At 46.0% G+C, this 27,334-nt stretch overlaps 1 protein-coding gene across 1 annotated transcript in view; it reads left to right on the forward strand.

Annotated features, from left to right (window-relative positions):
- Positions 1 to 19,349, forward strand: part of LOC115171929 (guanine nucleotide-binding protein subunit alpha-13) — a 33,128-nt gene extending 13,779 nt beyond the window's left edge. The window contains exons 3-5 of the mRNA XM_029729179.1: positions 10,921 to 10,971; positions 13,653 to 13,853; positions 14,117 to 19,349. Of these exons, the coding sequence (XP_029585039.1) occupies positions 10,921 to 10,971; positions 13,653 to 13,853; positions 14,117 to 14,488 (624 nt within the window). The 3' untranslated portion in view covers positions 14,489 to 19,349. The remainder of the gene's footprint in view (positions 1 to 10,920; positions 10,972 to 13,652; positions 13,854 to 14,116) is intronic.
- The last annotated feature ends 7,985 nt before the right edge of the window (positions 19,350 to 27,334 follow it).

Raw genomic sequence — 27,334 nt, forward strand, 5'->3', positions numbered from 1 at the left:
GCAAGGAAGAAGCCACTGCTCCAAAAACGCTATTAAACTACACATGGGGACAAAGATCGCACTTTTTTTGGAGAAATGTCCTTTGGTCTGATGAAACAAAAATAGAACTGTTTGTCCATAATGACCATCGTTATGTTTGGAGGAAAAAAGGGGATGCTTGCAAGCCGAAGAACACCATCCCAACCGTGAAGCACAGAGGTGACAGCATCATGTTGTGGGGGTGCTTTGCTGCAGGAGAGACTGGTGCGCTTCACAAAATAGATGACATCATGAGGGAGGAAAATTATGTGGATATTTTGAAGCAACATCTCAAGACATCAGTCAGGAAATTAAAGTTTGGTCGCAAATGGGTCTTCCAAATGGACAATGACCCCAAGCATACTTCCAAAGTCGTGGCAAAATGGTTTAACGACAGCAAAGTCAAGGTATTGGAGTGGCCATCACAAAGCCCTGACCTCAATCCTATAGAAAATGTGTGGGCAGAACTGAAAAAGTGTTTGCGAGCAAGGAGGCCTACAAACCTGACTCAGTTACACCAGCTCTGTCAGGAGGAACGGGCCAAAATTCACCCAACTTATTGTGGAAAGCTTGTGGAAGGCTACCCGAAACGTTTGACCCAAGTTAAACAATTTAAAGGCAATGCTACCGAATACTAATTGAGTATATTTAAACTTCTGACCCACTGGGAATGTGATGAAAGAAATAAAAGCTGAAATAAATCATTCTCTCTACTATTATTCTAACATTTCACATTCTTAAAATAAAGTGGTGATACTAACTGACCTAAGACAGGGAATTTTTACTAGGATTAAATGTCAGGAATTGTGAAAAACAGAGTTTAAATGTATTTGGCTAAGGTGTAGGTAAACTTCCGACTTCAACTGTATATATTCACTACAAGTGGCCAGTGTAGGAACCAACCCCACTACTCTGATGGTGCGTACAAATGAACAGGCTCCAACCAGCTGACTCACTGAAGCTACTATGTCACCGTTTGTCTCTGGAAGATTTTCTGCTGTAAAATCTCTTATGAAGGAACACCTATACCAAGAAGTCAGGAAATAAGACATTCTGTTAACTGATATTCAACTGAGCCATAAAGCGTTTGTGTGAACTAGACTTTCTGATTCCTGCTAAACCCACAACTGATTCCCTGGTGATGTTTATGCTAGTCTGTCTGTCAGCTGTCCTCTGCCCAACTCTCATCCCAGGAGGCTGTCATCTGAGACCGGGGTGTGACAGAACTGCTGCACGCCATACTCCCTCCCAGTTCTGCTAATACACACTCTCACTTCCCAAAAGCTGACCCAGAATGGACACTCAGTTCACCATTAAGAGGAGGGTTAACATTTTAGAGGCTCAATGTTGACTCTAATTTCTGTCGTGTTTGATGCTTGGGCCTGTTTTGTGGTCTTTTTATCAAATAAATACATCCCATTTATATTGTGTATGGTAATATAAAATATTATACCTTATTTTTACTGTTTAATCCTAAAGTGGAAACATTTATTTAAAACAGAGTTTAATGTGGCTAGAGGGGATAGCAGACATTTTACAGGCTAATGACCAATGGTGCTATTTTGTTTTTAAATGTCTTAACTTCGCATTGGTGGGAAAATTGTTCATAAGTAAGCATTTCACAGTAAAGTTTACATCTGTATTCGGCGCATAAAATTTGATTTGAAAACAGACTGCATCTACTGCTCTTAAACCACTGCTAATGGCTTCTGAGCTCGCTGCTCTCACACACACACACACTCTCTCTCTCTCACACTATCAGTGTTTGTGTGTGGAGAAAATGCTAACTCACACACAAATCAAGTCAGCCATAGAAAATGAAAACAATGCCCTTTCTTGCCCTCCCTCCCTCCCTCCCTCCCTCCCTCCCTCTCCTTAGTCTCCGATGTGGAGCAGAGAGGAAAGGAATCAACTGTTGCAGAAAAGGAAGGGATGGTGCATGAGGGAGTGGTCTGAGACCACACCAAAGTTTTTAATGTTCATATGTAGTATACATTCTCACAACAACGACACAGTCATATCTGTTCTACATACTCCTTCTAACTCTGTTGCCCTGCGTTGATTGGACCCTCAACAGACCCCATGTCAATGAGGGTGTGGCTTGTAACAGAACACTACACTATAAAGCCTTCAGTGGGGAGGAGAGGAACAGGTTTAAGGCTGTGGATTAGGATTATGCAACACCTAGGATGGGGTGGGGTGGGGGGCGGGGATAGGGGTGGAAGGGAGTAAGGACTGGGCTGGGGAATGTTTACTTAAAGCATCAAGATCAAGTCTTGTTCTGCAGCCAGCATGTCTGCAGCGAGAGGCTTAATACATAAGTGTGTGTGTGTGTGTGTTAGGGAGGTTGTGAAAGCAGGAAGCCTGACATGTTTGGCACTCGGGACACGTGCTCCCTGGATTGCAGCACACAAAGGGGTTTTGTTTAGTTTCTCTCTCCCTCATTCTTTCTCTCCTTCACCCTCCTGCTCTCTAGTGGTGGTGGTACGAGGGATAAGTGGAGTTCAAGCATGCTATCTTCTCCCGCATCTCTCTCCCTCCCCCCCATCTCTCTGGGAAGGCTGCTGCTCGCTGTCATGTCCGGGACCAGCATACTCCCTGTGTGTGTGTGTGTGTGTGTGTGCTGCAGCAATCCCAGAAGCCATTAGTAGAGGAACTGTCTAGTTTAATGACCAGTAGATGCGGTCTCTCCAGAGTGTTTCAGCTGAGGCCTGAAATGGCCCTTTCCCCTCGTCTGAGTTAGATTACCAGGAAGAAGGGAAAGATGGAGGGTAGGACCTGTAAAAGAGAGACCGTGTGGGGGGGTAGTGAAAGAGGTATGGAGATGTACAAAGAGGATGAAGGAATTGAGGAGAGGAGGAACGGGGGGATTGATCCATAAAGGAATGTTGAGCTGTTATTAGACCTTGGTCTCTGTGCAACACCTGCCCACCACAAGAGAGCCAGCACACTCCCCGTCTGATTGGACCGAGAGCCAGCACACTCCCCGTCTGATTGGACCGAGAGCCAGCACACTCCCCGTCTGATTGGACCGAGAGCCAGCACACTCCCCGTCTGATTGGACCGAGAGCCAGCACACTCCCCGTCTGATTGGACCGAGAGCCAGCACACTCCCCGTCTGATTGGACTGAGAGCCAGCACACTCCCCGTCTGATTGGACTGAGAGCCAGCACACTCCCCGTCTGATTGGACCGAGAGCCAGCACACTCCCCGTCTGATTGGACCGAGAGCCAGCACACTCCCCGTCTGATTGGACCGAGAGCCAGCACACTCCCCGTCTGATTGGACCGAGAGCCAGCACACTCCCCGTCTGATTGGACCGAGAGCCAGCACACTCCCCGTCTGATTGGACCGAGAGCCAGCACACTCCCCGTCTGATTGGACCGAGAGCCAGCACACTCCCCGTCTGATTGGACCGAGAGCCAGCACACTCCCCGTCTGATTGGACCGAGAGCCAGCACACTCCCCGTCTGATTGGACCGAGAGCCAGCACACTCCCCGTCTGATTGGACCGAGAGCCAGCACACTCCCCGTCTGATTGGACCGAGAGCCAGCACACTCCCCGTCTGATTGGACCGAGAGCCAGCACACTCCCCGTCTGATTGGACCGAGAGCCAGCACACTCCCCGTCTGATTGGACCGAGAGCCAGGACACTCCCCGTCTGATTGGACCACACACCTTTATGTATTTTCTGTTATGACTTGTTGTCATGTCTTTTTTAAATTGCTGAGACCAATTTCCCATTGTGGGACAATGACGTCTACTACTACTACACACCTCCCACAGTCTGTCAGCCTAGACCAGTCAGGTTCCTCTAAATTCTACAGATATATTAGCCCTGTGGTAGCAGCAGTCAACACTACAGAGAATATATTAGCTCTGTGGTAGTAGTAGCAGTCAACACTACAGAGAATATATTAGCTCTGTGGTAGTAGCAGTCAACACTACAGAGAATATATTAGCTCTGTGGTAGCAGCAGTCAACACTACAGAGAATATATTAGCCCTGTGGTAGTAGTAGCAGTCAACACTACAGAGAATATATTAGCTCTGTGGTAGTAGCAGTCAACACTACAGAGAATATATTAGCTCTGTGGTGGTAGTAGTAGCAGTCAACACTACAGAGAATATAGTAGCCCTGTGGTAGTAGCAGTCAACACTAATATATTAGCCCTGTGGTAGTAGCAGTCAACACTACAGAGAATATATTAGCCCTGTGGTAGTAGCAGTCAACACTAATATATTAGCTCTGTGGTAGTAGCAGTCAACACTAATATATTAGCCCTGTGGTAGTAGCAGTCAACACTACAGAGAATATATTAGCCCTGTGGTGGTAGTAGCAGTCAACACTAATATATTAGCTCTGTGGTAGTAGCAGTCAACACTAATATATTAGCTCTGTGGTAGTAGCAGTCAACACTAATATATTAGCCCTGTGGTAGTAGCAGTCAACACTAATATATTAGCCCTGTGGTAGTAGCAGTCAACACTACAGAGAATATATTAGCCCTGTGGTGGTAGTAGCAGTCAACACTAATATATTAGCTCTGGTAGCAGCAGTCAACACTAATATATTAGCCCTGTGGTAGCAGCAGTCAACACTAATATATTAGCCCTGTGGTAGCAGCAGTCAACACTAATATATTAGCCCTGTGGTAGCAGCAGTCAACACTAATATATTAGCCCTGTGGTAGTAGCAGTCAACACTAATATATTAGCCCTGTGGTAGCAGCAGTCAACACTAATATATTAGCCCTGTGGTAGTAGCAGTCAACACTAATATATTAGCCCTGTGGTAGCAGCAGTCAACACTAATATATTAGCCCTGTGGTGGTAGTAGCAGTCAACACTAATATATTAGCCCTGTGGTAGTAGCAGTCAACACTACAGAGAATATATTAGCTTTGTGGTAGCAGCAGTCAACACTACAGAGAATATATTAGCTCTGTGGTAGCAGCAGTCAACACTACAGAGAATATATTAGCCCTGTGGTAGCAGCAGTCAACACTAATATATTAGCCCTGTGGTAGTAGCAGTCAACACTAATATATTAGCCCTGTGGTAGTAGCAGTCAACACTAATATATTAGCCCTGTGGTAGTAGCAGTCAACACTACAGAGAATATATTAGCCCTGTGGTGGTAGTAGCAGTCAACACTAATATATTAGCTCTGTGGTAGTAGCAGTCAACACTAATATATTAGCTCTGTGGTAGTAGCAGTCAACACTAATATATTAGCCCTGTGGTAGTAGCAGTCAACACTAATATATTAGCCCTGTGGTAGTAGCAGTCAACACTACAGAGAATATATTAGCCCTGTGGTGGTAGTAGCAGTCAACACTAATATATTAGCTCTGTGGTAGTAGCAGTCAACACTAATATATTAGCCCTGTAGTAGCAGCAGTCAACACTACAGAGAATATATTAGCTCTGTGGTAGTAGCAGATATCGTTTCACCGATATTATCTCCCGATACTGTTTTATTTTTACAATATAGCCTATTGATGTCTGTTAATTTCATGAATACCTGATATTCAATAAGGATGGAAAAGTATGATCTGATCTGAGTCTCATACTGATCTGAACACTGTGGTCATTCTGATGTCATTGTCACAATGTACGCAAATCAACATTTGAAGCGTTTCTTGGACAATTGCTCTTTTGGATGGCAATTTATGAGAACGCTTTGTGGGAAAATGTTTTTCATTTCCCCCTGTTTAACAGTATATCAACAGACCAAATAATGTGAATCTGTATCGAACCCAAAAACCCTATATGGACACTGCTCTAACTACATGTACTGTGTTAGTAGCAGAACACACTGACTACAGGCTTCTCTTCAGGTTCCAGTTACCTCAGAGACCGTAACCACAGTAACCCATCGTGGTTACCATGTCCTTTGACCCTCCTCATTCTAGAGATATTGCGACGGTTGATGACAGTTGATCTTCCACCTGCCTCACCAGAGCCTAGTAGTAGATAGCAGGATGACGGCAGAGTAGAGGTGGGGCTGAGGGGGGATGTGGTTTCCTGACGCGTGTCTGTGTTCGGCATGCGTCACACCGTTGCTTTACTGAGTAGGGGAACGCAGGGGAAGCGAAAGCACTGACGAAGTCACACACACACACGTCTATGTGGTCAGCAGTATACCAGGTCAGATGGGTTATGTTAGACTAGAGAATGTCATGTTACTTCAGCTGGTTCAGTTGGGACAAGAGGACAATATATTATTCTGTCATGCTGGTCTAGTCCACCCTAGAACATTCTGTCATGCTGGTCTAGTCCACCCTAGAACATTGTCATGCTGGTCTAGTCTACCCTAGAACATTCTGTCATGCTGGTCTAGTCCACCCTAGAACATTCTATCATGCTGGTCTAGTCCACCCTAGAACATTCTGCCATGCTGGTTTAGTCCACCCTAGAACATTCTGTCATGCTGGTCTAGTCCACCCTAGAACATTCTGCCATGCTGGTCTAGTCCACCCTAGAACATTCTGTCATGCTGGTCTAGTCCACCCTAGAACATTCTGTCATGCTGGTCTAGTCCACCCTAGAACATTCTGTCATGCTGGTCTAGTCCACCCTAGAACATTCTGTCATGCTGGTCTAGTCCACCCTAGAACATTCTGTCATGCTGGTCTAGTCCACCCTAGAACATTCTATCATGCTGGTCCTGTCCACCCTAGAACATTCTGTCATGCTGGTCTAGTCTACCCTAGAACATTCTGTCATGCTGGTCTAGTCCACCCTAGAACATTCTGTCATGCTGGTTTAGTCCACCCTAGAACATTCTGTCATGCTGGTCTAGTCCACCCTAGAACATTCTGTCATGCTGGTCTAGTCCACCCTAGAACATTCTATCATGCTGGTCTAGTCCACCCTAGAACATTCTGTCATGCTGGTCTAGTCCACCCTAGAACATTCTGTCATGCTGGTCTAGTCCACCCTAGAACATTCTATCATGCTGGTCTAGTCCACCCTAGAACATTCTATCATGCTGGTCTAGTCCACCCTAGAACATTCTATCATGCTGGTCTAGTCCACCCTAGAACATTCTATCATGCTGGTCTAGTCCACCCTAGAACATTCTATCATGCTGGTCTAGTCCACCCTAGAACATTCTATCATGCTGGTCTAGTCCACCCTAGAACATTCTGTCATGCTGGTCTAGTCCACCCTAGAACATTCTATCATGCTGGTCTAGTCCACCCTAGAACATTCGATCATGCTGGTCTAGTCCACCCTAGAACATTCTGTCATGCTGGTCTAGTCCACCCTAGAACATTCTATCATGCTGGTCTAGTCCACCCTAGAACATTCGATCATGCTGGTCTAGTCCACCCTAGAACATTCTGTCATGCTGGTCTAGTCCACCCTAGAACATTCTATCATGCTGGTCTAGTCCACCCTAGAACATTCGATCATGCTGGTCTAGTCCACCCTAGAACATTCTATCATGCTGGTCTAGTCCACCCTAGAACATTCTATCATGCTGGTCCTGTCCACCCTAGAACATTCTATCATGCTGGTCTAGTCCACCCTAGAACATTCGATCATGCTGGTCCTGTCCACCCTAGAACATTCTATCATGCTGGTCTAGTCCACCCTAGAACATTCTATCATGCTGGTCTAGTCCATTCTAATTAATAACCACTTCTCAATGGATTCTACCTAATCAGTTTTCTTCTCCTTCGGTATTGGTTCGGTCCATGTGATTTTGGTGCCACTGTCTCTCGCCGCTCTGCTCAGTGGTGTTGGTCTGACTGGACGCTTAAATTATTTTGTGGAAATACTTCCGTTAGGACTGTCTACACTGGTTTTGCACTGCTTTAAACACCGTCTATGGGTTTTACACTGCTTTAAACACTGTAAACAACATCACAAGACAGACAGGCAGCGTCTGTCTCACATTCAAATTCTCAAAGCTTTATTTGATTGTCAGGTTGTAAACAAACCTGTGGCGTGACAGTTGATGGCAGTTACATTCAAATAAGACTGTGGTTCTCAGGAAAGGAGGAAGACTGTGGTTCTCAGGAAAGGAGGAAGACTGTGGTCTGATAATTATCTGATGGTGATAATGACTTTATTAACCATTTAGGAAGCAGAAATAGGCCTGTAAAACACCTACTGTTTTAGCTCTTAGAAAGTATCAGTCACTTCTTCTGGAAACTATTTCTGTATATCAGTGTTCTATGTATGTCAATAGATCATCTCCATGACTGAAGTCTCGAGGTTTTAACCACAGCAGAAGTCTTGAGGGTCTTTTTCCCCATGTTGTGTATGAGTCACACAAGAGATAGTTTCAGGTGACAGAGTGGAACCCCGAGTGCGATGATTAACATTGGGACTGAGTGATTTGTGACTTGGATGTGCCCCTGGATGCTAATCTAAAGCCATGGTCTAACACTACCTAGTCCTTCTGGTAGTGGTGCCCCCCCCCCCCCCCCTCTGGTTTCACAGCTCCTCACATGCCTCCATGTTAGCCCGAAATGGAAAGTCCCACAGACATAGGTGTGTGTGTGTGAGGGGGTTTCCCCATAGAATAGAATGTGTTGTGATCTATTGCTCTTTAGGGGGCGTTGTCAGTCTACTCCTCCTCTCGCCTTGTATCCTGCTGCTAGTGGTACCTCTGGTTTCAGCCTCCTCCTGGGGGTTATTAAGGCATCATACCGTGTTACCTCTGTGGTTTCAGCCTCCTCCTGGGGGTTATTAAGGCATCATACCGTGTTACCTCTGTGGTTTCAGCCTCCTCCTGGGGGTTAAGGCATCGTGGTAGTGTTGCCTCTGTGGTTTCAGCCTCCTCCTGGGGGTTAAGGCATCGTGGTAGTGTTGCCTCTGTGGTTTCAGCCTCCTCCTGGGGGTTAAGGCATCGTGGTAGTGTTACCTCTGGTTTCAGCCTCCTCCTGGGGGTTATTAAGGCATCGTACCGTGTTACCTCTGTGGTTTCAGCCTCCTCCTGGGTTGTTAAGGCATCGTGGTAGTGTTACCTCTGTGGTTTCAGCCTCCTCCTGGGGGTTAAGGCATCATACCGTGTTACCTCTGTGGTTTCAGCCTCCTCCTGGGGGTTATTAAGGCATCATACCGTGTTACCTCTGTGGTTTCAGCCTCCTCCTGGGGGTTATTAAGGCATCATACCGTGTTACCTCTGTGGTTTCAGTCTCCTCCTGGGGGTTAAGGCGTGTTACCTCTGTGGTTTCAGCCTCCTCCTGGGGGTTATTAAGGCATTGTGGTAGTGGTACCTCTGTGGTTTCAGCCTCCTCCTGGGGGTTATTAAGGCATCGTACCGTGTTACCTCTGTGGTTTCAGCCTCCTCCTGGGGGTTAAGGCATCGTGGTAGTGTTGCCTCTGTGGTTTCAGCCTCCTCCTGGGGGTTATTAAGGCATCGTGGTAGTGTACCTCTGTGGTTTCAGCCTCCTCCTGGGGGTTAAGGCATCGTACCGTGTTACCTCTGTGGTTTCAGCCTCCTCCTGGGGGTTAAGGCATCGTGGTAGTGGTACCTCTGTGGTTTCAGCCTCCTCCTGGGGGTTAAGGCATCGTACCGTGTTACCTCTGTGGTTTCAGCCTCCTCCTGGGGGTTAAGGCATCGTGGTAGTGGTACCTCTGTGGTTTCAGCCTCCTCCTGGGGGTTAAGGCATCGTACCGTGTTACCTCTGTGGTTTCAGCCTCCTCCTGGGGGTTAAGGCATCATACCGTGTTACCTCTGTGGTTTCAGCCTCCTCCTGGGGGTTAAGGCGTGTTACCTCTGTGGTTTCAGCCTCCTCCTGGGGGTTATTAAGACATCGTGGTAGTGGTACCTCTGTGGTTTCAGCCTCCTCCTGGGGGTTAAGGCGTGTTACCTCTGTGATTTCAGCCTCCTCCTGGGGGTTATTAAGGCATCATACCGTGTTACCTCTGTGGTTTCAGCCTCCTCCTGGGGGTTATTAAGGCATCATACCGTGTTACCTCTGTGGTTTCAGTCTCCTCCTGGGGGTTAAGGCGTGTTACCTCTGTGGTTTCAGCCTCCTCCTGGGGGTTATTAAGACATCGTGGTAGTGGTACCTCTGTGGTTTCAGCCTCCTCCTGGGGGTTAAGGCGTGTTACCTCTGTGGTTTCAGCCTCCTCCTGGGGGTTATTAAGACATCGTGGTAGTGGTACCTCTGTGGTTTCAGCCTCCTCCTGGGGGTTAAGGCGTGTTACCTCTGTGGTTTCAGCCTCCTCCTGGGGGTTATTAAGACATCGTGGTAGTGGTACCTCTGTGGTTTCAGCCTCCTCCTGGGGGTTAAGGCGTGTTACCTCTGTGATTTCAGCCTCCTCCTGGGGGTTAAGGCGTGTTACCTCTGTGGTTTCAGCCTCCTCCTGGGGGTTATTAAGGCATCGTGGTAGTGTTACCTCTGTGGTTTCACAGCTGTTCTGTGTGAGTGTGGTATTCTCAAGGCCACAGCTCGGTTTCTCTCTTTCGGTCTTTCTCGCTCTCCTTTCTTGCGTACACACACACACACACACACACACACACACACACACACACTTATCCTAAACAGACACACACAAACACTCCTGTTTGTTCTGTTCTGTCTCTGCTGCTTCCTGAGCAGCTTGTTACTCAGGGTTTCATTTATAGATGCAGTGTGTGTTTGTTCTGAGATCTCTGCATTTCCTGCTCAGTCCGGCGGTCGCAGGAAGCGAGTTTCGCCACATTGCCTTGATTTTCGCGCAGCGCTGCGTGTGAGAGTCAGAGGTCAACACACTTTTCTTGTCTTCCTGTTTTAACAGAGTGTTTTAAAAGGAGGCCTTGGCATTTCACATCCACCCACACAGCAGTACTTTTGAATAACTTTTAATATGAATGATATGACCTCTGTAGTAAGTGTGCTTGAACTCTAAATAACTGAACCAATCTGACATGAATGTTCTCTCCTCTCTCAGGGGGAGTCTGTGAAATATTTCCTGGATCATTTGGAAAAGCTGGGACAGCCGGTAAGTCCCACCCATCTCTCTTACACTTGTATACACTACTGCTGATGAAGTAACAGTCAGAATGAAAAGAGAAGTGAAGCCATCCCTCTTCTCTCCTCACATCGCTCCATCTCTCTCTCTGAGATGTCAGGGTGTGTTACCAGCTTAGGCCTGATCTCCTTCTGACTAAAGAGAGGGAAACTGACCTCTCTCTCTTTTCTCTCTCTCAACTTCTCTCTGTTCTTTACTGGCAGTGCAGAGGAATGAGGAGTGTGTAACTCTGTATCTCTGGCTGGTATCCTGATGGTGACTTCACTGATGGCCTTTCCAGTGCAGCCTGACCTTTTGATGTCACAGCATCTAGAATGTCAGGAATTCTCCTCTGGCATACAACACACACACACACACACACACACACACACACACACACACACGGAGAGAGCGAGAGACGAATTCTGCTTTGCACACTTACACTTCACTTTGGGAAAATGTTTTTTTAACTGGGATTTTTCTGACAGATTCAACAACTAGTTCTGTAAAGATGTACTGATAGTATTCCATTTATCTTTCAGATTCACTGATCAGAGGTCACTCTAGGTGACAATTTCCTTCCTCCAGTTTGTAAAGATCTCCTTCCTCCCTCCAGTTTGTAAAGATCTCCTTCCCTCCTTCCTCCAGTTTGTAAAGATCTCCTTCCTCCAGTTTGTAAAGATCTCCTTCCTCCAGTTTGTAAAGATCTCCTTCCTCCAGTTTGTAAAGATCTCCTTCCTCCAGTTTGTAAAGATCTCCTTCCTTCCTTCCTCCAGTTTGTAAAGATCTCCTTCCTTCCTTCCTCCAGTTTGTAAAGATCTCCTTCATTCCTTCCTCCAGTTTGTAAAGATCTCCTTCATTCCTTCCTCCAGTTTGTAAAGATCTCCTTCCTTCCTTCCTCCAGTTTGTAAAGATCTCCTTCCTCCAGTTTGTAAAGATCTCCTTCCTCCAGTTTGTAAAGATCTCCTTCCTTCCTCCAGTTTGTAAAGATCTCCTTCCTTCCTCCAGTTTGTAAAGATCTCCTTCCTTCCTCCAGTTTGTAAAGATCTCCTTCCTTCCTCCAGTTTGTAAAGATCTCCTTCCTTCCTCCAGTTTGTAAAGATCTCCTTCCTTCCTTCAGTTTGTAAAGATCTCCTTCATTCCTTCCTCCAGTTTGTAAAGATCATGTTTTATTATGTCCGATTGTTCCCATGTTATCTTTTTGGTCTTGTCTCATTCGCTCCTTCCGTGCTGTATGCACCTTCCCATTTACACACTCACCAAGCCCATCCCCCTGCCACCAAGCCCCCCCCACCACCACCACTCACAACAACAAAGATGAGCGATCACTTCTTCCTCTCTGACAAGCAGTTTCACCTCACTATTTTCATTTTAGGTTTGGTCCAACAGAATGGGTCATATGGACACCACAACACATGGAGACGTTATTTTACTGTAATAGAGAAGATATCCTTTCTAATGAAACCCTGTTTGTCTCAACTCCTCAGATTGAGAGCAGAGCAGTAACTACTGAAACAGGAGTATCAATGAACATTGATTGTGGAAAATGAATTCTCAGTGTATCGCACGCTGCATTTGGGTACCACTAGCAGCATCTGAACCAGACTGTTATACTGGCTGTCTGGTCTGTGTTATATAATACCACTAGCAGCATCTTAGCCAGACTGTTATACTGGCTGTCTGGTCTGTGTTATATAATACCACTAGCAGCATCTGAACCAGACTGTTATACTGGCTGTCTGGTCTGTGTTATATAATACCACTAGCAGCATCTGAACCAGACTGTTATACTGGCTGTCTGGTCTGTGTTATATAATACCACTAGCAGCATCTGAACCAGACTGTTATACTGGCTGTCTGGTCTGTGTTATATAATACCACTAGCAGCATCTGAACCAGACTGTTATACTGGCTGTCTGGTCTGTGTTATATAATACCACTAGCAGCATCTGAACCAGACTGTTATACTGGCTGTCTGGTCTGTGTTATATAATACCACTAGCAGCATCTGAACCAGACTGTTATACTGGCTGTCTGGTCTGTGTTATATAATACCACTAGCAGCATCTGAACCAGACTGTTATACTGGCCGTCTGGTCTGTGTTATATAATACCACTAGCAGCATCTGAACCAGACTGTTATACTGGCTGTCTGGTCTGTGTTATATAATACCACTAGCAGCATCTGAACCAGACTGTTATACTGGCTGTCTGGTCTGTGTTATATAATACCACTAGCAGCATCTGAACCAGACTGTTATACTGGCTGTCTGGTCTGTGTTATATAATACCACTAGCAGCATCTGAACCAGACTGTTATACTAGCTGTCTGTTTTTATAAATGTACAATAAGCATATAACACAGTTTATATAAGGAATTGGCAACTTGTTCTCATTCTGATAAATCAGGTAGGACACTTGATTCCAACATGTGAACAAAGTGGAAAGGCTAACATGCTGTTGAAACAGCTGGAGATGTACAGAAGGGTGTGTTCATCACAATCTGTTCTACCTTGTTAGCTAGCAGATAGAACCAAATCTCTCTCATTCACTCTCTCCCTCCGACTCAGCAAGATATCCTGCTTGCTTGTAAGCCTACTAAAGGCATCCGTTAGTACCAACCTCCTCCATCCATCACTCTCTCTCTCTAATTCGCTCGTTCTCTCCTCCAGGACTACCTACCAACTCAGCAGGATATTCTCCTGGCCCGTAAGCCCACTAAAGGTATCCATGAGTACGACTTTGAGATCAAGAACGTTCCGTTTAAGATGGTGGACGTTGGGGGTCAAAGGTCGGAGAGACGGAGATGGTTTGAGTGTTTTGACTCTGTCACCTCCATCCTCTTCCTTGTCTCCTCTTCAGAGTATGACCAGGTGGGTTTACACACACACACACACACACACACACGTTTCTGTCCTTCTGAATGAAATTAAAGGACCAAGAATTTGGATGCATGCACACTCACTCACTTAAACCAGCACACACACTGTCACACACATACACCTGTCTTTGGACCTTAAATACAATTCAATATAATTTGTATGCGTACACACTCACTTGAAGTACACAAACTCTTTCTATTTCACACACACACACACACACACCCTACTCCCCTAACCTCCTCCTCCCCCCTCAGGTCTTGATGGAGGACCGTCAGACCAACCGTCTCAGCGAATCCCTTAACATCTTCGAGACGATCGTCAACAATCGGGTTTTCTCCAACGTCTCCATCATCCTGTTCCTCAACAAGACAGACCTTCTGGAGGACAAGGTGCGCTCCGTCAGCATCAAGGACTATTTCCCAGAGTACCCCGGGGAGCCACACAGCCTGGTCGACGTACAGAGGTTCCTAGTGGACTGTTTCCGGGGGAAGAGGAGGGACGTGACCCAGAAGCCCCTGTACCACCACTTCACCACAGCCATCAACACGGAGAACATTCGCCTGGTGTTCCGAGACGTCAAGGACACCATCCTCCACGACAACCTAAAGCAGCTGATGCTGCAGTGATCGCAGGGGGGTTATGACCTTTTGAAGTCACCTTTTGGCCTTTAACCCCCGTGTCCCTTCACCGTGACCCACTGACTTGCTGTGTTTGCAGGGTGCTGAACAGAGAGCAAAAAAGTTGTATTGTGCTACACTGTGTCACTGCCTCTTAAGTCACCTTTTGGCCCTTGACCTTTTAATCCCTGTGAGCCCTCACCTTGACCCCTGATCTCCAGTCACCTCTGGTGCAGGCTGTCACCTATGACCCTTGACCACTGAACCCTGTTACCACTTCTAATGGCCTTGTACCTGGCAGTTCTACCCCCCCTAAACCACTGTAAATGAGCTCTCCCAATCCCTCCCCTCACACGCCCCTCTCCTCTCTGTAATGGACTATTCCAGAGTCTGTAGATATGTTGATGTGTTCTGTAGGATGAAGTTGCCCTCACGCTGATCCTGGGTCAGTTTTTCATTTTCCCCACTAATGGTTAATGACAGGATATGGGGAGGGGAAGCTGGTCCTAAATCTGTGTTCTATATTACTATATTCACTCTGTTGGTTCACTCTTAACTCTCCTGTCTCACTCTCCTGTCTCACTCTGTCACATTGTAACCTGTCTGAGAAGCTCAGACCACTGCTGGAGGTTAGCAGTCAAGGGTGAGGGGGTCAAAGGTCGTCACCCACGGCAACCAGGGAAGAGGGGGTGTTAACGCTGTAGAACAAAATGATGATAACTGTGTTTTACTGGCCTCAGCCTGTCGCTATGCACCTCCACTCCCACCTGCCCTGAACTGGCTTGATTCTACACTTCCTTTTGCCTCAGAGCCTGACTATGACATCACCGTGGCCCCCCACCATTCTGACAGCAAATCAGTGTCGCTATCTGGATGTGGAACTGAAAAACCAACTGCAGCGGAGAGCTTGTTGTTGCTGGGGGGAAGTTAAAGAGTGGGGGACTTTACAGCACTGTACTAAAACTAATCCTTAATGATTCCACAAATAAGCCTTTTACCACTGTCTGATGATTACCTATCAAACAGAGCTATACACACACACACACACACACACACACAACCTGCCCATAGAGACTCTTCTGACCTGATCCCTGTCTTAGTCCTGGCTTTACTGTTTGGAACTTTAGTTTTTAATCAGTTAAATTTTAAACTTTTTTCCCACAGATTTATTATGAATATATGTACCTAAACATTGTCTTAAGTTATATTTGAAAGGTTTTACACAAGTTTGATTTACACCTGCTGATGGACGGTGTTAAAGGCTATGGAAGAGACTGTGTGAACACAGACTCAGACAGACGCTCAGACAGACGCTCAGACAGACGCTCAGACAGACGCTCAGACAGACGCTCAGACAGACGCTCAGACAGACGCTCAGACAGACGCTCAGACAGACGACAGACGCTCAGACAGACGCTCAGACAGACCAGTTGATAAACTACTGAGCTAATTCTCAGGATACATTGTGGACCACTTATTTGTGTATTTAGAGCAATGATATTCATTTGCCTAAGTCCTAAACCACACACACAGGCGGCTGTCCATCAGAGGCTGGTAGTCTAAACAAGTCGGCCAGCTACATCCCCTCTTCCAGTCCTCCTTTTTTCTCCCCTCTCTCTCCCCTCTCTCTGTTAGTGTAAGCAAGTGATCAGCCTTGTAAACCCTGTGGAGGCTCATCCTAGAGGGAAGAGACAGTGATCAGCCTTGTAAACCCTGTGGAGGCTCATCCTAGAGGGAAGAGACGGTGATCAGCCTTGTAAACCCTGTGGAGGCTCCTCCTAGAGGGAAGAGACAATGATCAGCCTTGTAAACCCTGTGGAGGCTCCTCCTAGAGGGAAGAGACGGTGATCAGCCTTGTAAACCCTGCGGAGGCTCATCCTAGAGGGAAGAGACGGTGATCAGCCTTGTAAACCCTGTGGAGGCTCCTCCTAGAGGGAAGAGACGGTGATCAGCCTTGTAAACCCTGTGGAGGCTCCTCCTAGAGGGAAGAGACGGTGATCAGCCTTGTAAACCCTGTGGAGGCTCCTCCTAGAGGGAAGAGACGGTGATCAGCCTTGTAAACCCTGTGGAGGCTCCTCCTAGAGGGAAGAGACGGTGATCAGCCTTGTAAACCCTGTGGAGGCTCCTCCTAGAGGGAAGAGACGGTGATCAGCCTTGTAAACCCTGTGGAGGCTCATCCTAGAGGGAAGAGACGGTGATCAGCCTTGTAAACCCTGTGGAGGCTCATCCTAGAGGGAAGAGACGGTGATCAGCCTTGTAAACCCTGTGGAGGCTCAGTCAGGGAAAAGTGATGGGGAAACGGTGTGCAATGATTTTATTATGAATCTTTCTCCTTAACTCCTCACCGACCAAAGTGTCTCTATTCCCAGCAACCCCCATAACAGGCCTTTAAATGAGCTAGACGTTGGGTTTCTACCAACGGAAGGGAAACCAGGAGAATGATACCTTTCACATTGTTGTACCAGTTATCCAGGGGGTGTCTACTCCCTATCTAGTGCACTGCTTTCGTCCCTATGTGTCTTTGGTAGTGCACTACTTAGTGCTCTGGTCAAAAGTAGTGCACTATATTATTGTTATTATTATTAAGGTAGTAGGGTGCGGTTTTGCACGTAGACCCCTAAAATCTCTCTCTCGTTGTCTCCCAAGTGAGCGCTATTCCCTATATAGTTTTGGATGCAGGCTGAGTCCTGTTGGCCAAACATACTGCATGTGTAGCTCAAGTCTCTCTCACAAACAGTGTCAGCCCTGTTAGGGCTTCTGACTGATAGCTCCAGGCCACCCCTTCCATAGCTCCGAGTCATCCCCAGCACAGAGCTCTTTGTCTGGGCTGAGGCTGTGTGTCAGGGCCCCTTGGCTGAAGGCCCGGGGCTCTGGAAAGAAAGGCCTCCATTTCATCCTCTATACCAGGCGGCTGGACTGGTGTGACTGGGACCAGTGTCTCCTCCCCCCGCGCCACACACACACACACACACACACACCAGTAAGTCAGACCAGACTAGGGTCTGTGATTTGCCTTGTCGATGCTGAACAAACAGGTTTTTGAACAACACACACACTCCTACAGAAGCAGACCACTTTCTCCCAGGGGATGTACATGTCCACACAGATTGCTACGGAGTTCCAACTAAGATGCAACAGAAACCCAAAACAGCCTTATGGGCCACCATAGTTAAAGCATTTAGCCTTATGGGTGATCTCTGACCTGGGTTAAATAGATGTAACCATCATCACTGTGCTTGCCCACCTTAGGAGCCCTGCTGTTTAGAGTAGCTAGGTCCTTTTAAGAGTGTTGTCTGGTCTGAAGTGGCCTGATCAACAGTATTCCACTGGACCCAACATGTCCCAAAGTGATCATTCTAGAACTGTTGCTAGCCATTCTATTTCTATGGGTGTAGTCAGTCGGTGCTTTTTGCCAAATGGCCTCCAGAGTGACTCAATACCCAGTAGACCTATGTCCCTTACTGGTCTTATTTAGTGAGGGAGAGCTCAAATAGGAGTCCCAAATGGCACCCTATTCCCTATATAGTGCACACATTTTGAACAGGTCCCATAGGGTCTAAAGTAGTGCTCTATGTTGGGAATAGGCTGTCATTTGGGACAAAGCCCAGACAGATGCAGGCCTTTGTATGCTCCGGTCAGAGAAAAGGGTAGACAGTCTGCCAGTAGTAACACAGTGGTCAGTATTCAGTCAGTGAGACTGCTTCTTCAGGCCGTCTCTCCCTCTGCTGCTGCTGTGGTTTTAAATGTGTGCCAACGGCTCCGTTCCAATATCAACGCTAGCACACTAGTTAGAATGCACTGCTTCTAAGTGTCATGTTAGTGTGGATGTTGGGATGCAGCCCAAGAGTCAGTTAGAACACAGGGTCATTTCAAATGCCCAGGCCCACTTTGATGATGTCACAAAGCCCAAGCCTGTTTCATTAAGTTTCTGCTACAGACAGAAACCTGCCTTCAGTGGCCTGGTCAGCCTCCACAACTGGTTTTAACCCAGTCTGAGTTGTAATTCATTGTGTCAAAAAGAGTTATAGAGGTTTCAAACTGTTAACTGTGATGTCAGACCCCCGCCCTGCCCTGAGAACTGTCTGTTCCTCTACTACGACTCCTTCCTGCTCTCTCTCTCATCATGACATCACTGAGGATTCCCACACACAACTACAATGAAACGTCATTCTAGTTCTATTGATTGTATGGAATGTGGAGGAAGGTTTGGGGCCAGGTCCATTATATCAAGGTGGCGTTGTGAATGTGCAATCTGACGTATTGGACCTGGACTGGGAAGGACCTGAGTTGTGTGAGGTGATGGTGTTTTAAAGCTATGCAACAGCACTGTGCTCCAGTCCACACAGCAAAAATACTTCAATGAACCACTTCTGTATGTTATGAGAATGATCACGATGATATGTTACTGCTGCCCCATGTAATCAGGTCAGTTCTTTATTAGTATAGAGGAAAATATGCAAATGATCTGCCAAAATATGACTGATATTGTTGTGCCTCCTGTTAACTGACTTCGCCTTTTTTCCCCCAATCAAGTTTTTATACTTGCAGTGTTTGCCTTAGCGGTGTTTTCATGTCCTCATTTCAAGATGATGGTTATGTTCCAAATGGCACCCTATTCCCTACATGATGACCCATTGGCTCTGGTCTGAAGTAGTATAAGTAAATAGGGACAAGGGTGTCATTTGGGACAGTATCCAAGAAGATAATTCACATACGAGTCCAACAATGGTTACAAACTGTTTCTCTTGCGTATACAGTTCAGATGTTTTTTTTGTTTTTTGAAAATGCTTTCATTGTACAGTCTAACTTATACTGTCTAACCTTCTTACTATTCTCCCAATAAAACCACAAACCATTTTACAAACTGTGACGTGTGTTTTGAAGTCACTTCATTGGCGTGATGTTTGACAGCCATTTGTCACAGCTGTGTGTGTTGGACTGTTTGTCAGTTTCCAATCTCACGTGATGTTTAGTTGTTCAAATGTCCGTTTAAATGTCATGTCAATGTTTTTCATAGTCACTTGACACCACTTAGAATCTATAAAATATATTCAGCTTATCTTTGCAAAAAGTTCATTTATTAAACATCTATAAAACCCAGGGTTAAGGTCATTTTCAACTGAAATCATTCAGTCATTTTTAAAAATGGCATCTTTTCAATGACGTCTCAATAAGCTGAAGATGGAGAAGCTATTCAAATGTTTTTCCATTTCTGACATTTTTTAATTCAAATTACTTCCTGAAATGAGTGACTTTTATTAAGCAGCTATTTTTGACCATTTTAATTGAAAAACAATCACAGTAAGGTACTTAATTCTTACATTTTTGGGTATTTGATATTGAGATAAGAAAAATGTAATGACTGCATTTGACCTTAAAGTCCTTCAACCCTGATAAGAACACTAAACCATGGAAGGGTCAGTGACCTGAAGGAAATGTCAACAGTTCAGACAGTTACTGCCTGCTTCCTCTACTTCTAAACTACAGTACTGCCTGCTTCCTCTACTTCTAAACTACGGTACTGCCTGCTTCCTCTACTTCTAAACCACGGTACTGCCTGCTTCCTCTACTTCTAAACCACGGTACTGCCTGCTTCCTCTACTTCTAAACCACGGTACTGCCTGCTTCCTCTACTTCTAAACCACGGTACTGCCTGCTTCCTCTACTTCTAAACCATGGTACTGCCTGCTTCCTCTACTTCTAAACTACGGTACTGCCTGCTTCCTCTACTTCTAAACTACGGTACTGCCTGCTTCCTCTACTTCTAAACCACGGTACTGCCTGCTTCCTCTACTTCTAAACTACGGTACTGCCTGCTTCCTCTACTTCTAAACTACAGTACTGCCTACTTCCTCTACTTCTAAACCACGGTACTGCCTGCTTCCTCTACTTCTAAACCACGGTACTGCCTGCTTCCTCTACTTCTAAACCACGGTACTGCCTACTTCCTCTACTTCTAAACTACGGTACTGCCTACTTCCTCTACTTCTAAACCACGGTACTGCCTGCTTCCTCTACTTCTAAACTACGGTACTGCCTGCTGCCTCTACTTCTAAACTACAGTACTGCCTGCTTCCTCTACTTCTAAACTACGGTACTGCCTGCTTCCTCTACTTCTAAACCACGGTACTGCCTGCTTCCTCTACTTCTAAACCACGGTACTGCCTGCTTCCTCTACTTCTAAACTACGGTACTGCCTGCTTCCTCTACTTCTAAACCACGGTACTGCCTGCTTCCTCTACTTCTAAACCACGGTACTGCCTGCTTCCTCTACTTCTAAACCACGGTACTGCCTGCTTCCTCTACTTCTAAACTACGGTACTGCCTGCTTCCTCTACTTCTAAGCTACGGTACCCCCTACTTCCTCTACTTCTAAACTACAGTACTGCCTGCTTCCTCTACTTCTAAGCTACGGTACCCCCTACTTCCTCTACTTCTAAACTACGGTACTGCCTGCTTCCTCTACTTCTAAACCACAGTACTGCCTGCTTCCTCTACTTCTAAACTACGGTACTGCCTGCTTCCTCTACTTCTAAACCACGGTACTGCCTGCTTCCTCTACTTCTAAACTACAGTACTGCCTGCTTCCTCTACTTCTAAACTACAGTACTGCCTGCTTCCTCTACTTCTAAACTACGGTACTGCCTGCTTCCTCTACTTCTAAACTACAGTACTGCCTGCTTCCTCTACTTCTAAACTACAGTACTGCCTGCTTCCTCTACTTCTAAACCACGGTACTGCCTGCTTCCTCTACTTCTAAACTACGGTACTGCCTGCTTCCTCTACTTCTAAACTACAGTACTGCCTACTTCCTCTACTTCTAAACCACGGTACTGCCTGCTTCCTCTACTTCTAAACCACGGTACTGCCTGCTTCCTCTACTTCTAAACCACGGTACTGCCTGCTTCCTCTACTTCTAAACTACGGTACTGCCTACTTCCTCTACTTCTAAACCACGGTACTGCCTGCTTCCTCTACTTCTAAACTACGGTACTGCCTGCTGCCTCTACTTCTAAACTACGGTACTGCCTGCTTCCTCTACTTCTAAACTACGGTACTGCCTGCTTCCTCTACTTCTAAACCACGGTACTGCCTGCTTCCTCTACTTCTAAACCACGGTACTGCCTGCTTCCTCTACTTCTAAACTACGGTACTGCCTGCTTCCTCTACTTCTAAACCACGGTACTGCCTGCTTCCTCTACTTCTAAACCACGGTACTGCCTGCTTCCTCTACTTCTAAACCACGGTACTGCCTGCTTCCTCTACTTCTAAACTACGGTACTGCCTGCTTCCTCTACTTCTAAACCACGGTACTGCCTGCTTCCTCTACTTCTAAACCACGGTACTGCCTGCTTCCTCTACTTCTAAACCACGGTACTGCCTACTTCCTCTACTTCTAAACCACGGTACTGCCTGCTTCCTCTACTTCTAAACTACGGTACTGCCTACTTCCTCTACTTCTAAACCACGGTACTGCCTGCTTCCTCTACTTCTAAACCACGGTACTGCCTACTTCCTCTACTTCTAAACCACGGTACTGCCTGCTTCCTCTACTTCTAAACCACGGTACTGCCTGCTTCCTCTACTTCTAAACTACGGTACTGCCTGCTTCCTCTACTTCTAAACCACGGTACTGCCTGCTTCCTCTACTTCTAAACCACGGTACTGCCTGCTTCCTCTACTTCTAAACCACGGTACTGCCTGCTTCCTCTACTTCTAAACTACGGTACTGCCTGCTTCCTCTACTTCTAAACCACGGTACTGCCTGCTTCCTCTACTTCTAAACTACGGTACTGCCTGCTTCCTCTACTTCTAAACTACGGTACTGCCTGCTTCCTCTACTTCTAAACCACGGTACTGCCTGCTTCCTCTACTTCTAAACTACGGTACTGCCTGCTTCCTCTACTTCTAAACTACGGTACTGCCTGCTTCCTCTACTTCTAAACCACGGTACTGCCTGCTTCCCTTCCTCTACTTCTAAACTACGGTACTGCCTGCTTCCTCTACTTCTAAACTACGGTACTGCCTGCTTCCTCTACTTCTAAACTACGGTACTGCCTGCTTCCTCTACTTCTAAACTACGGTACTGCCTGCTTCCTCTACTTCTAAACTACAGTACCGCCTGCTTCCTCTACTTCTAAACTACGGTACCCCCTACTTCCTCTACTTCTAAACTACGGTACCCCCTGCTTCCTCTACTTCTAAACTACAGTACTGCCTGCTTCCTCTACTTCTAAACTACGGTACTGCCTGCTTCCTCTACTTCTAAACTACAGTACTGCCTGCTTCCTCTACTTCTAAACCACGGTACTGCCTGCTTCCTCTACTTCTAAACTACGGTACTGCCTGCTTCCTCTACTTCTAAACTACGGTACTGCCTGCTTCCTCTACTTCTAAACTACGGTACTGCCTGCTTCCTCTACTTCTAAACTACGGTACTGCCTGCTTCCTCTACTTCTAAACTACAGTACCGCCTGCTTCCTCTACTTCTAAACTACGGTACCCCCTACTTCCTCTACTTCTAAACTACAGTACTGCCTGCTTCCTCTACTTCTAAACTACAGTACTGCCTGCTTCCTCTACTTCTAAACTACGGTACTGCCTGCTTCCTCTACTTCTAAACTACGGTACTGCCTGCTTCCTCTACTTCTAAACTACGGTACTGCCTGCTTCCTCTACTTCTAAACTACAGTACCGCCTGCTTCCTCTACTTCTAAACTACGGTACCCCCTACTTCCTCTACTTCTAAACTACAGTACTGCCTGCTTCCTCTACTTCTAAACTACAGTACTGCCTGCTTCCTCTACTTCTAAACTACGGTACCCCCTGCTTCCTCTACTTCTAAACTACGGTACCCCCTACTTCCTCTACTTCTAAACTACGGTACCCCCTACTTCCTCTACTTCTAAACTACAGTACTGCCTGCTTCCTCTACTTCTAAACTACGGTACCCCCTGCTTCCTCTACTTCTAAACTACGGTACCCCCTACTTCCTCTACTTCTAAACTACGGTACCCCCTACTTCCTCTACTTCTAAACTACGGTACCCCCTACTTCCTCTACTTCTAAACTACGGTACCCCCTACTTCCTCTACTTCTAAACTACAGTACTGCCTACTTCCTCTACTTCTAAACTACAGTACTGCCTGCTTTGCTTGCCATCTGAAGGATTATAGAATTGAAGGATGCAGTAGTGAACTTTGTCCACTCCTTTCCATCCAAACCCCTACAGTATCTAACACCCAATAGTCCAGTTAGTCCTTCAGTACATTACTAATCAGGGATTTTCATTTGTAACTCACCGCTGTGGATAGTTTGGTCCAAGTATTTAAATAGGATAAAGCCAGACCATCAGCAGGGTCTTGTTCATTAGTGCGCATCGTGGCAAAACGTTTTGCAGCCTAACAAGAACACAGGTCCCTATTAAAGTGTTTTTTTATTCTGTTTGGTGTCTAATGAACAGGGCCGGAAGGGAGATTGGAGAGGGGAGTTCTAGTCAGCTGAGGGGTGTTATGTTGTTGGTGGATTATTTTCCCACACTTTGAATAATCTACATCCCAAATGGCACCCTAATCTCTATATAGTGCACTACTTTAGATCAGGTCCCATAAGTATGGGTATGATGCGTGTTGGGGTTTACCCTGGGGGTCGGGGTTTACCCTGGGGGTCGGGGTTTACCCTGGGGGTTACCCTGGGGGTCGGGGTTTACCCTGGGGGTTACCCTGGGGGTCGGGGTTTACCCTGGGGGTCGGGTGTGGGGCTTCACCAATGTCATGATTACTGTATATATGTGATAACCTTTGTATGCTTGCAATGATGGAAAAGTACTGGGTAAATGGAGATGTACTGCTTTAGTTCTCAGGCTGAGAATTGTCTGCACCTGCTGATAGTCACCCAGCCTCAAGGCTGAGATAGTAGAGTGAGAAACCACAGTCTAGAGATGTTTTTCTCATCTTAGATACTCTGTATCTAATCCAATGCAACACTGTTAAGATATGATTGATGGTAGGTTGTATAAAGAGTGTTGTCTCCTGTTTCACCACACAGATCTTTACTATAGACTACTGAGGTAATTCTGTATGTGAATCTGTCTGCAATTGCATTTTATTACTAAAAGGTTTTATACCGAGGTTCCAATGTGTCTGTGTCATGTATGTGGAAGACTGATTGTTGAAGGAAACTTACATCACCCCATGTAAAGGACCCCCCAACATTTGGCGAGCTTGTCAGGAGAGACCACCGCGTCTGGGTGCTCTGCATCCCACTGTGCAGCTCATCAAACTATAAGGTAAGCAGACTGTGCAGCTCATCAAACTATAAGGTAAGCAGACTGTGCAGCTCATCAAACTATAAGGTAAGCAGACTGTGCAGCTCATCAAACTATAAGGTAAGCAGACGCCCGTTAAACCAAAAGTCTGATATTAGAAGAAGCACTGTGTGGTTGATGACTCATTCCGGTGTGTAAGTGGCACCTCACTCATGGGGTTAATAATTACAGGAACAGTCGATAGCTAAATGTATGTACACACCTGTTATAGGATGTATATGTGATAAATTACCCAGAATCCACAGGTGTAATATATAGACATTCCTGAGGGTCTAATGGAACCTTGTGTGAGGAACTTGGTTATAGATGAGGATGAACCAAGTCAGTACTGAGGTACTGGGTGACACATGATTGAATGTGTTTTATGTACGATGACCTTACCTGAGGGAAGACACTGGTTTTATGTACGGTGACCTTACCTGAGGGAAGACACTGGTTTTATGTACGGTGACCTTACCTGAGGGAAGACACTGGTTTTATGTACGGTGACCTTACCTGAGGGAAGACACTGGTTTTATGTACGGTGACCTTACCTGAGGGAAGACACTGGTTTTATGTATGGTGACCTTACCTGAGGGAAGACACTGGTTTTATGAACGGTGACCTTACCTGAGGGAAGACACTGGTTTTATGTACGGTGTTCTTACCTGAGGGAAGACACTGGTTTTATGTATGGTGACCTTACCTGAGGGAAGACACTGGTTTTATGTGTGGTGACCTTACCTGAGGGAAGACACTGGTTTTATGTATGGTGACCTTACCTGAGGGAAGACACTGGTTTTATGTACGGTGACCTTACCTGAGGGAAGACACTGGTTTTATGTATGGTGACCTTACCTGAGGGAAGACACTGGTTTTATGTACGGTGTTCTTACCTGAGGGAAGACACTGGTTTTATGTACGGTGACCTTACCTGAGGGAAGACACTGGTTTTATTTATGGTGTTCTTACCTGAGGGAAGACACTGGTTTTATGTACGGTGACCTTACCTGAGAGAAGACACTGGTTTTATGTATGGTGACCTTACCTGAGGGAAGACACTGGTTTTATGTATGGTGACCTTACCTGAGGGAAGACACTGGTTTTATGTACGGTGACCTTACCTGAGGGAAGACACTGGTTTTATGTATGGTGACCTTACCTGAGGGAAGACACTGGTTTTATGTACGGTGACCTTACCTGAGGGAAGACACTGGTTTTATGTACGGTGACCTTACCTGAGGGAAGACACTGGTTTTATGTATGGTGACCTTACCTGAGGGAAGACACTGGTTTTATGTATGGTGACCTTAACTGAGGGAAGACACTGGTTTTGTTTTGATATATGTATAATTGGTGGGATTGTAGATTTAGTGTGGGACAATTGTTGTATGAGTTGAGTGTATTTGATAACAGTGAATGGATATATGCTAGTCAATATCAATAATTTCTATGTACTGAAATAAATCTAGACTGGTACAGACAACAAGTCTTTAAGACTAGTACCAGACTAGTGCGTTTTGGGAAAGTCATGTTGTCAGTTTCCTCTTCCATTACATCCACGAGAGAGGAGACAGGGAGACCCCCGTACTGAAGTTAAAATACAATTGACACCAATTGTGGTTATTTACCACGCGTATGTGGAACCATTTACAGTAGCGTGGTTAGTGAAGGTAAACTAAAGAAGAGGGGTCAGAGACAATAGAACTGCGTTGGGTTTATCATCCTATGTTGGGTTCTACTACCCGTATTCGGGGATAGAACTGGGTTTTTCTACACTACCATAGAGATAAGTCACTCAGTCCACATTACATAGAACCTGATTAAAACAAACCCACGGGGCATCATGACAGATTCAACAAGGCAGTGCGGAGACAGTGGGTCCCTCACCACTGAAGGCTGGGCCTGACCTCTCTGTCACTACCCTGACTGATGCTGACTTGGAGCTTTTCGTTGACGGTTCTGCATATATAGATCAAACTACAGGGAAGAAACATGCAGGGTTTGGTATTGTAACAATTGATAGACCCACTCACATACAACAACCACTACCAGATACTTTCTCACCTCAACAGGCTGAACTTTTGGCATTAACCACTGCCTGTAAAATGGGAGAAGGGAAAAGGGTTACAATTTTCTCTGATTCTGTTTAAGCAATAGGGGTTTGTCTCTCCTGGTGTGGTGTCTGGAGGAGTAGGGGTTTTCACAATGATGTGGAATGTCCTATTCGTAATAGAACTATGGTTTTAGATCTCTTGGAGTCTATGATACTGCCCTCTGCTTTGGCTATTGTGAAGGTTGCTGCTCACACTGGGGGGGAAAGACTTTGTGAGTACAGGTAACACCATGGCAGATCAGGCTGCTAGATTGGCTGCTTCAAAGTGTCACTCCATGTTCTGCTATTGTTGGGAAAGACACTGATGATTTGGCATCTAAACAGGCTTTGGATGTTGGTTCTCATTTGATATGGCAACAGCGGGGTTGTTAACTTGACCCCGTTTCTAAAATTTGGAGACAGACTGTCTGGCAGACCGTGTCTGCCAGCTTGT

This window comes from Salmo trutta, chromosome 32 (assembly GCF_901001165.1).
Source record: "Salmo trutta chromosome 32, fSalTru1.1, whole genome shotgun sequence".
In the NCBI taxonomy this organism is placed as follows: Eukaryota; Metazoa; Chordata; class Actinopteri; order Salmoniformes; family Salmonidae; genus Salmo; species Salmo trutta.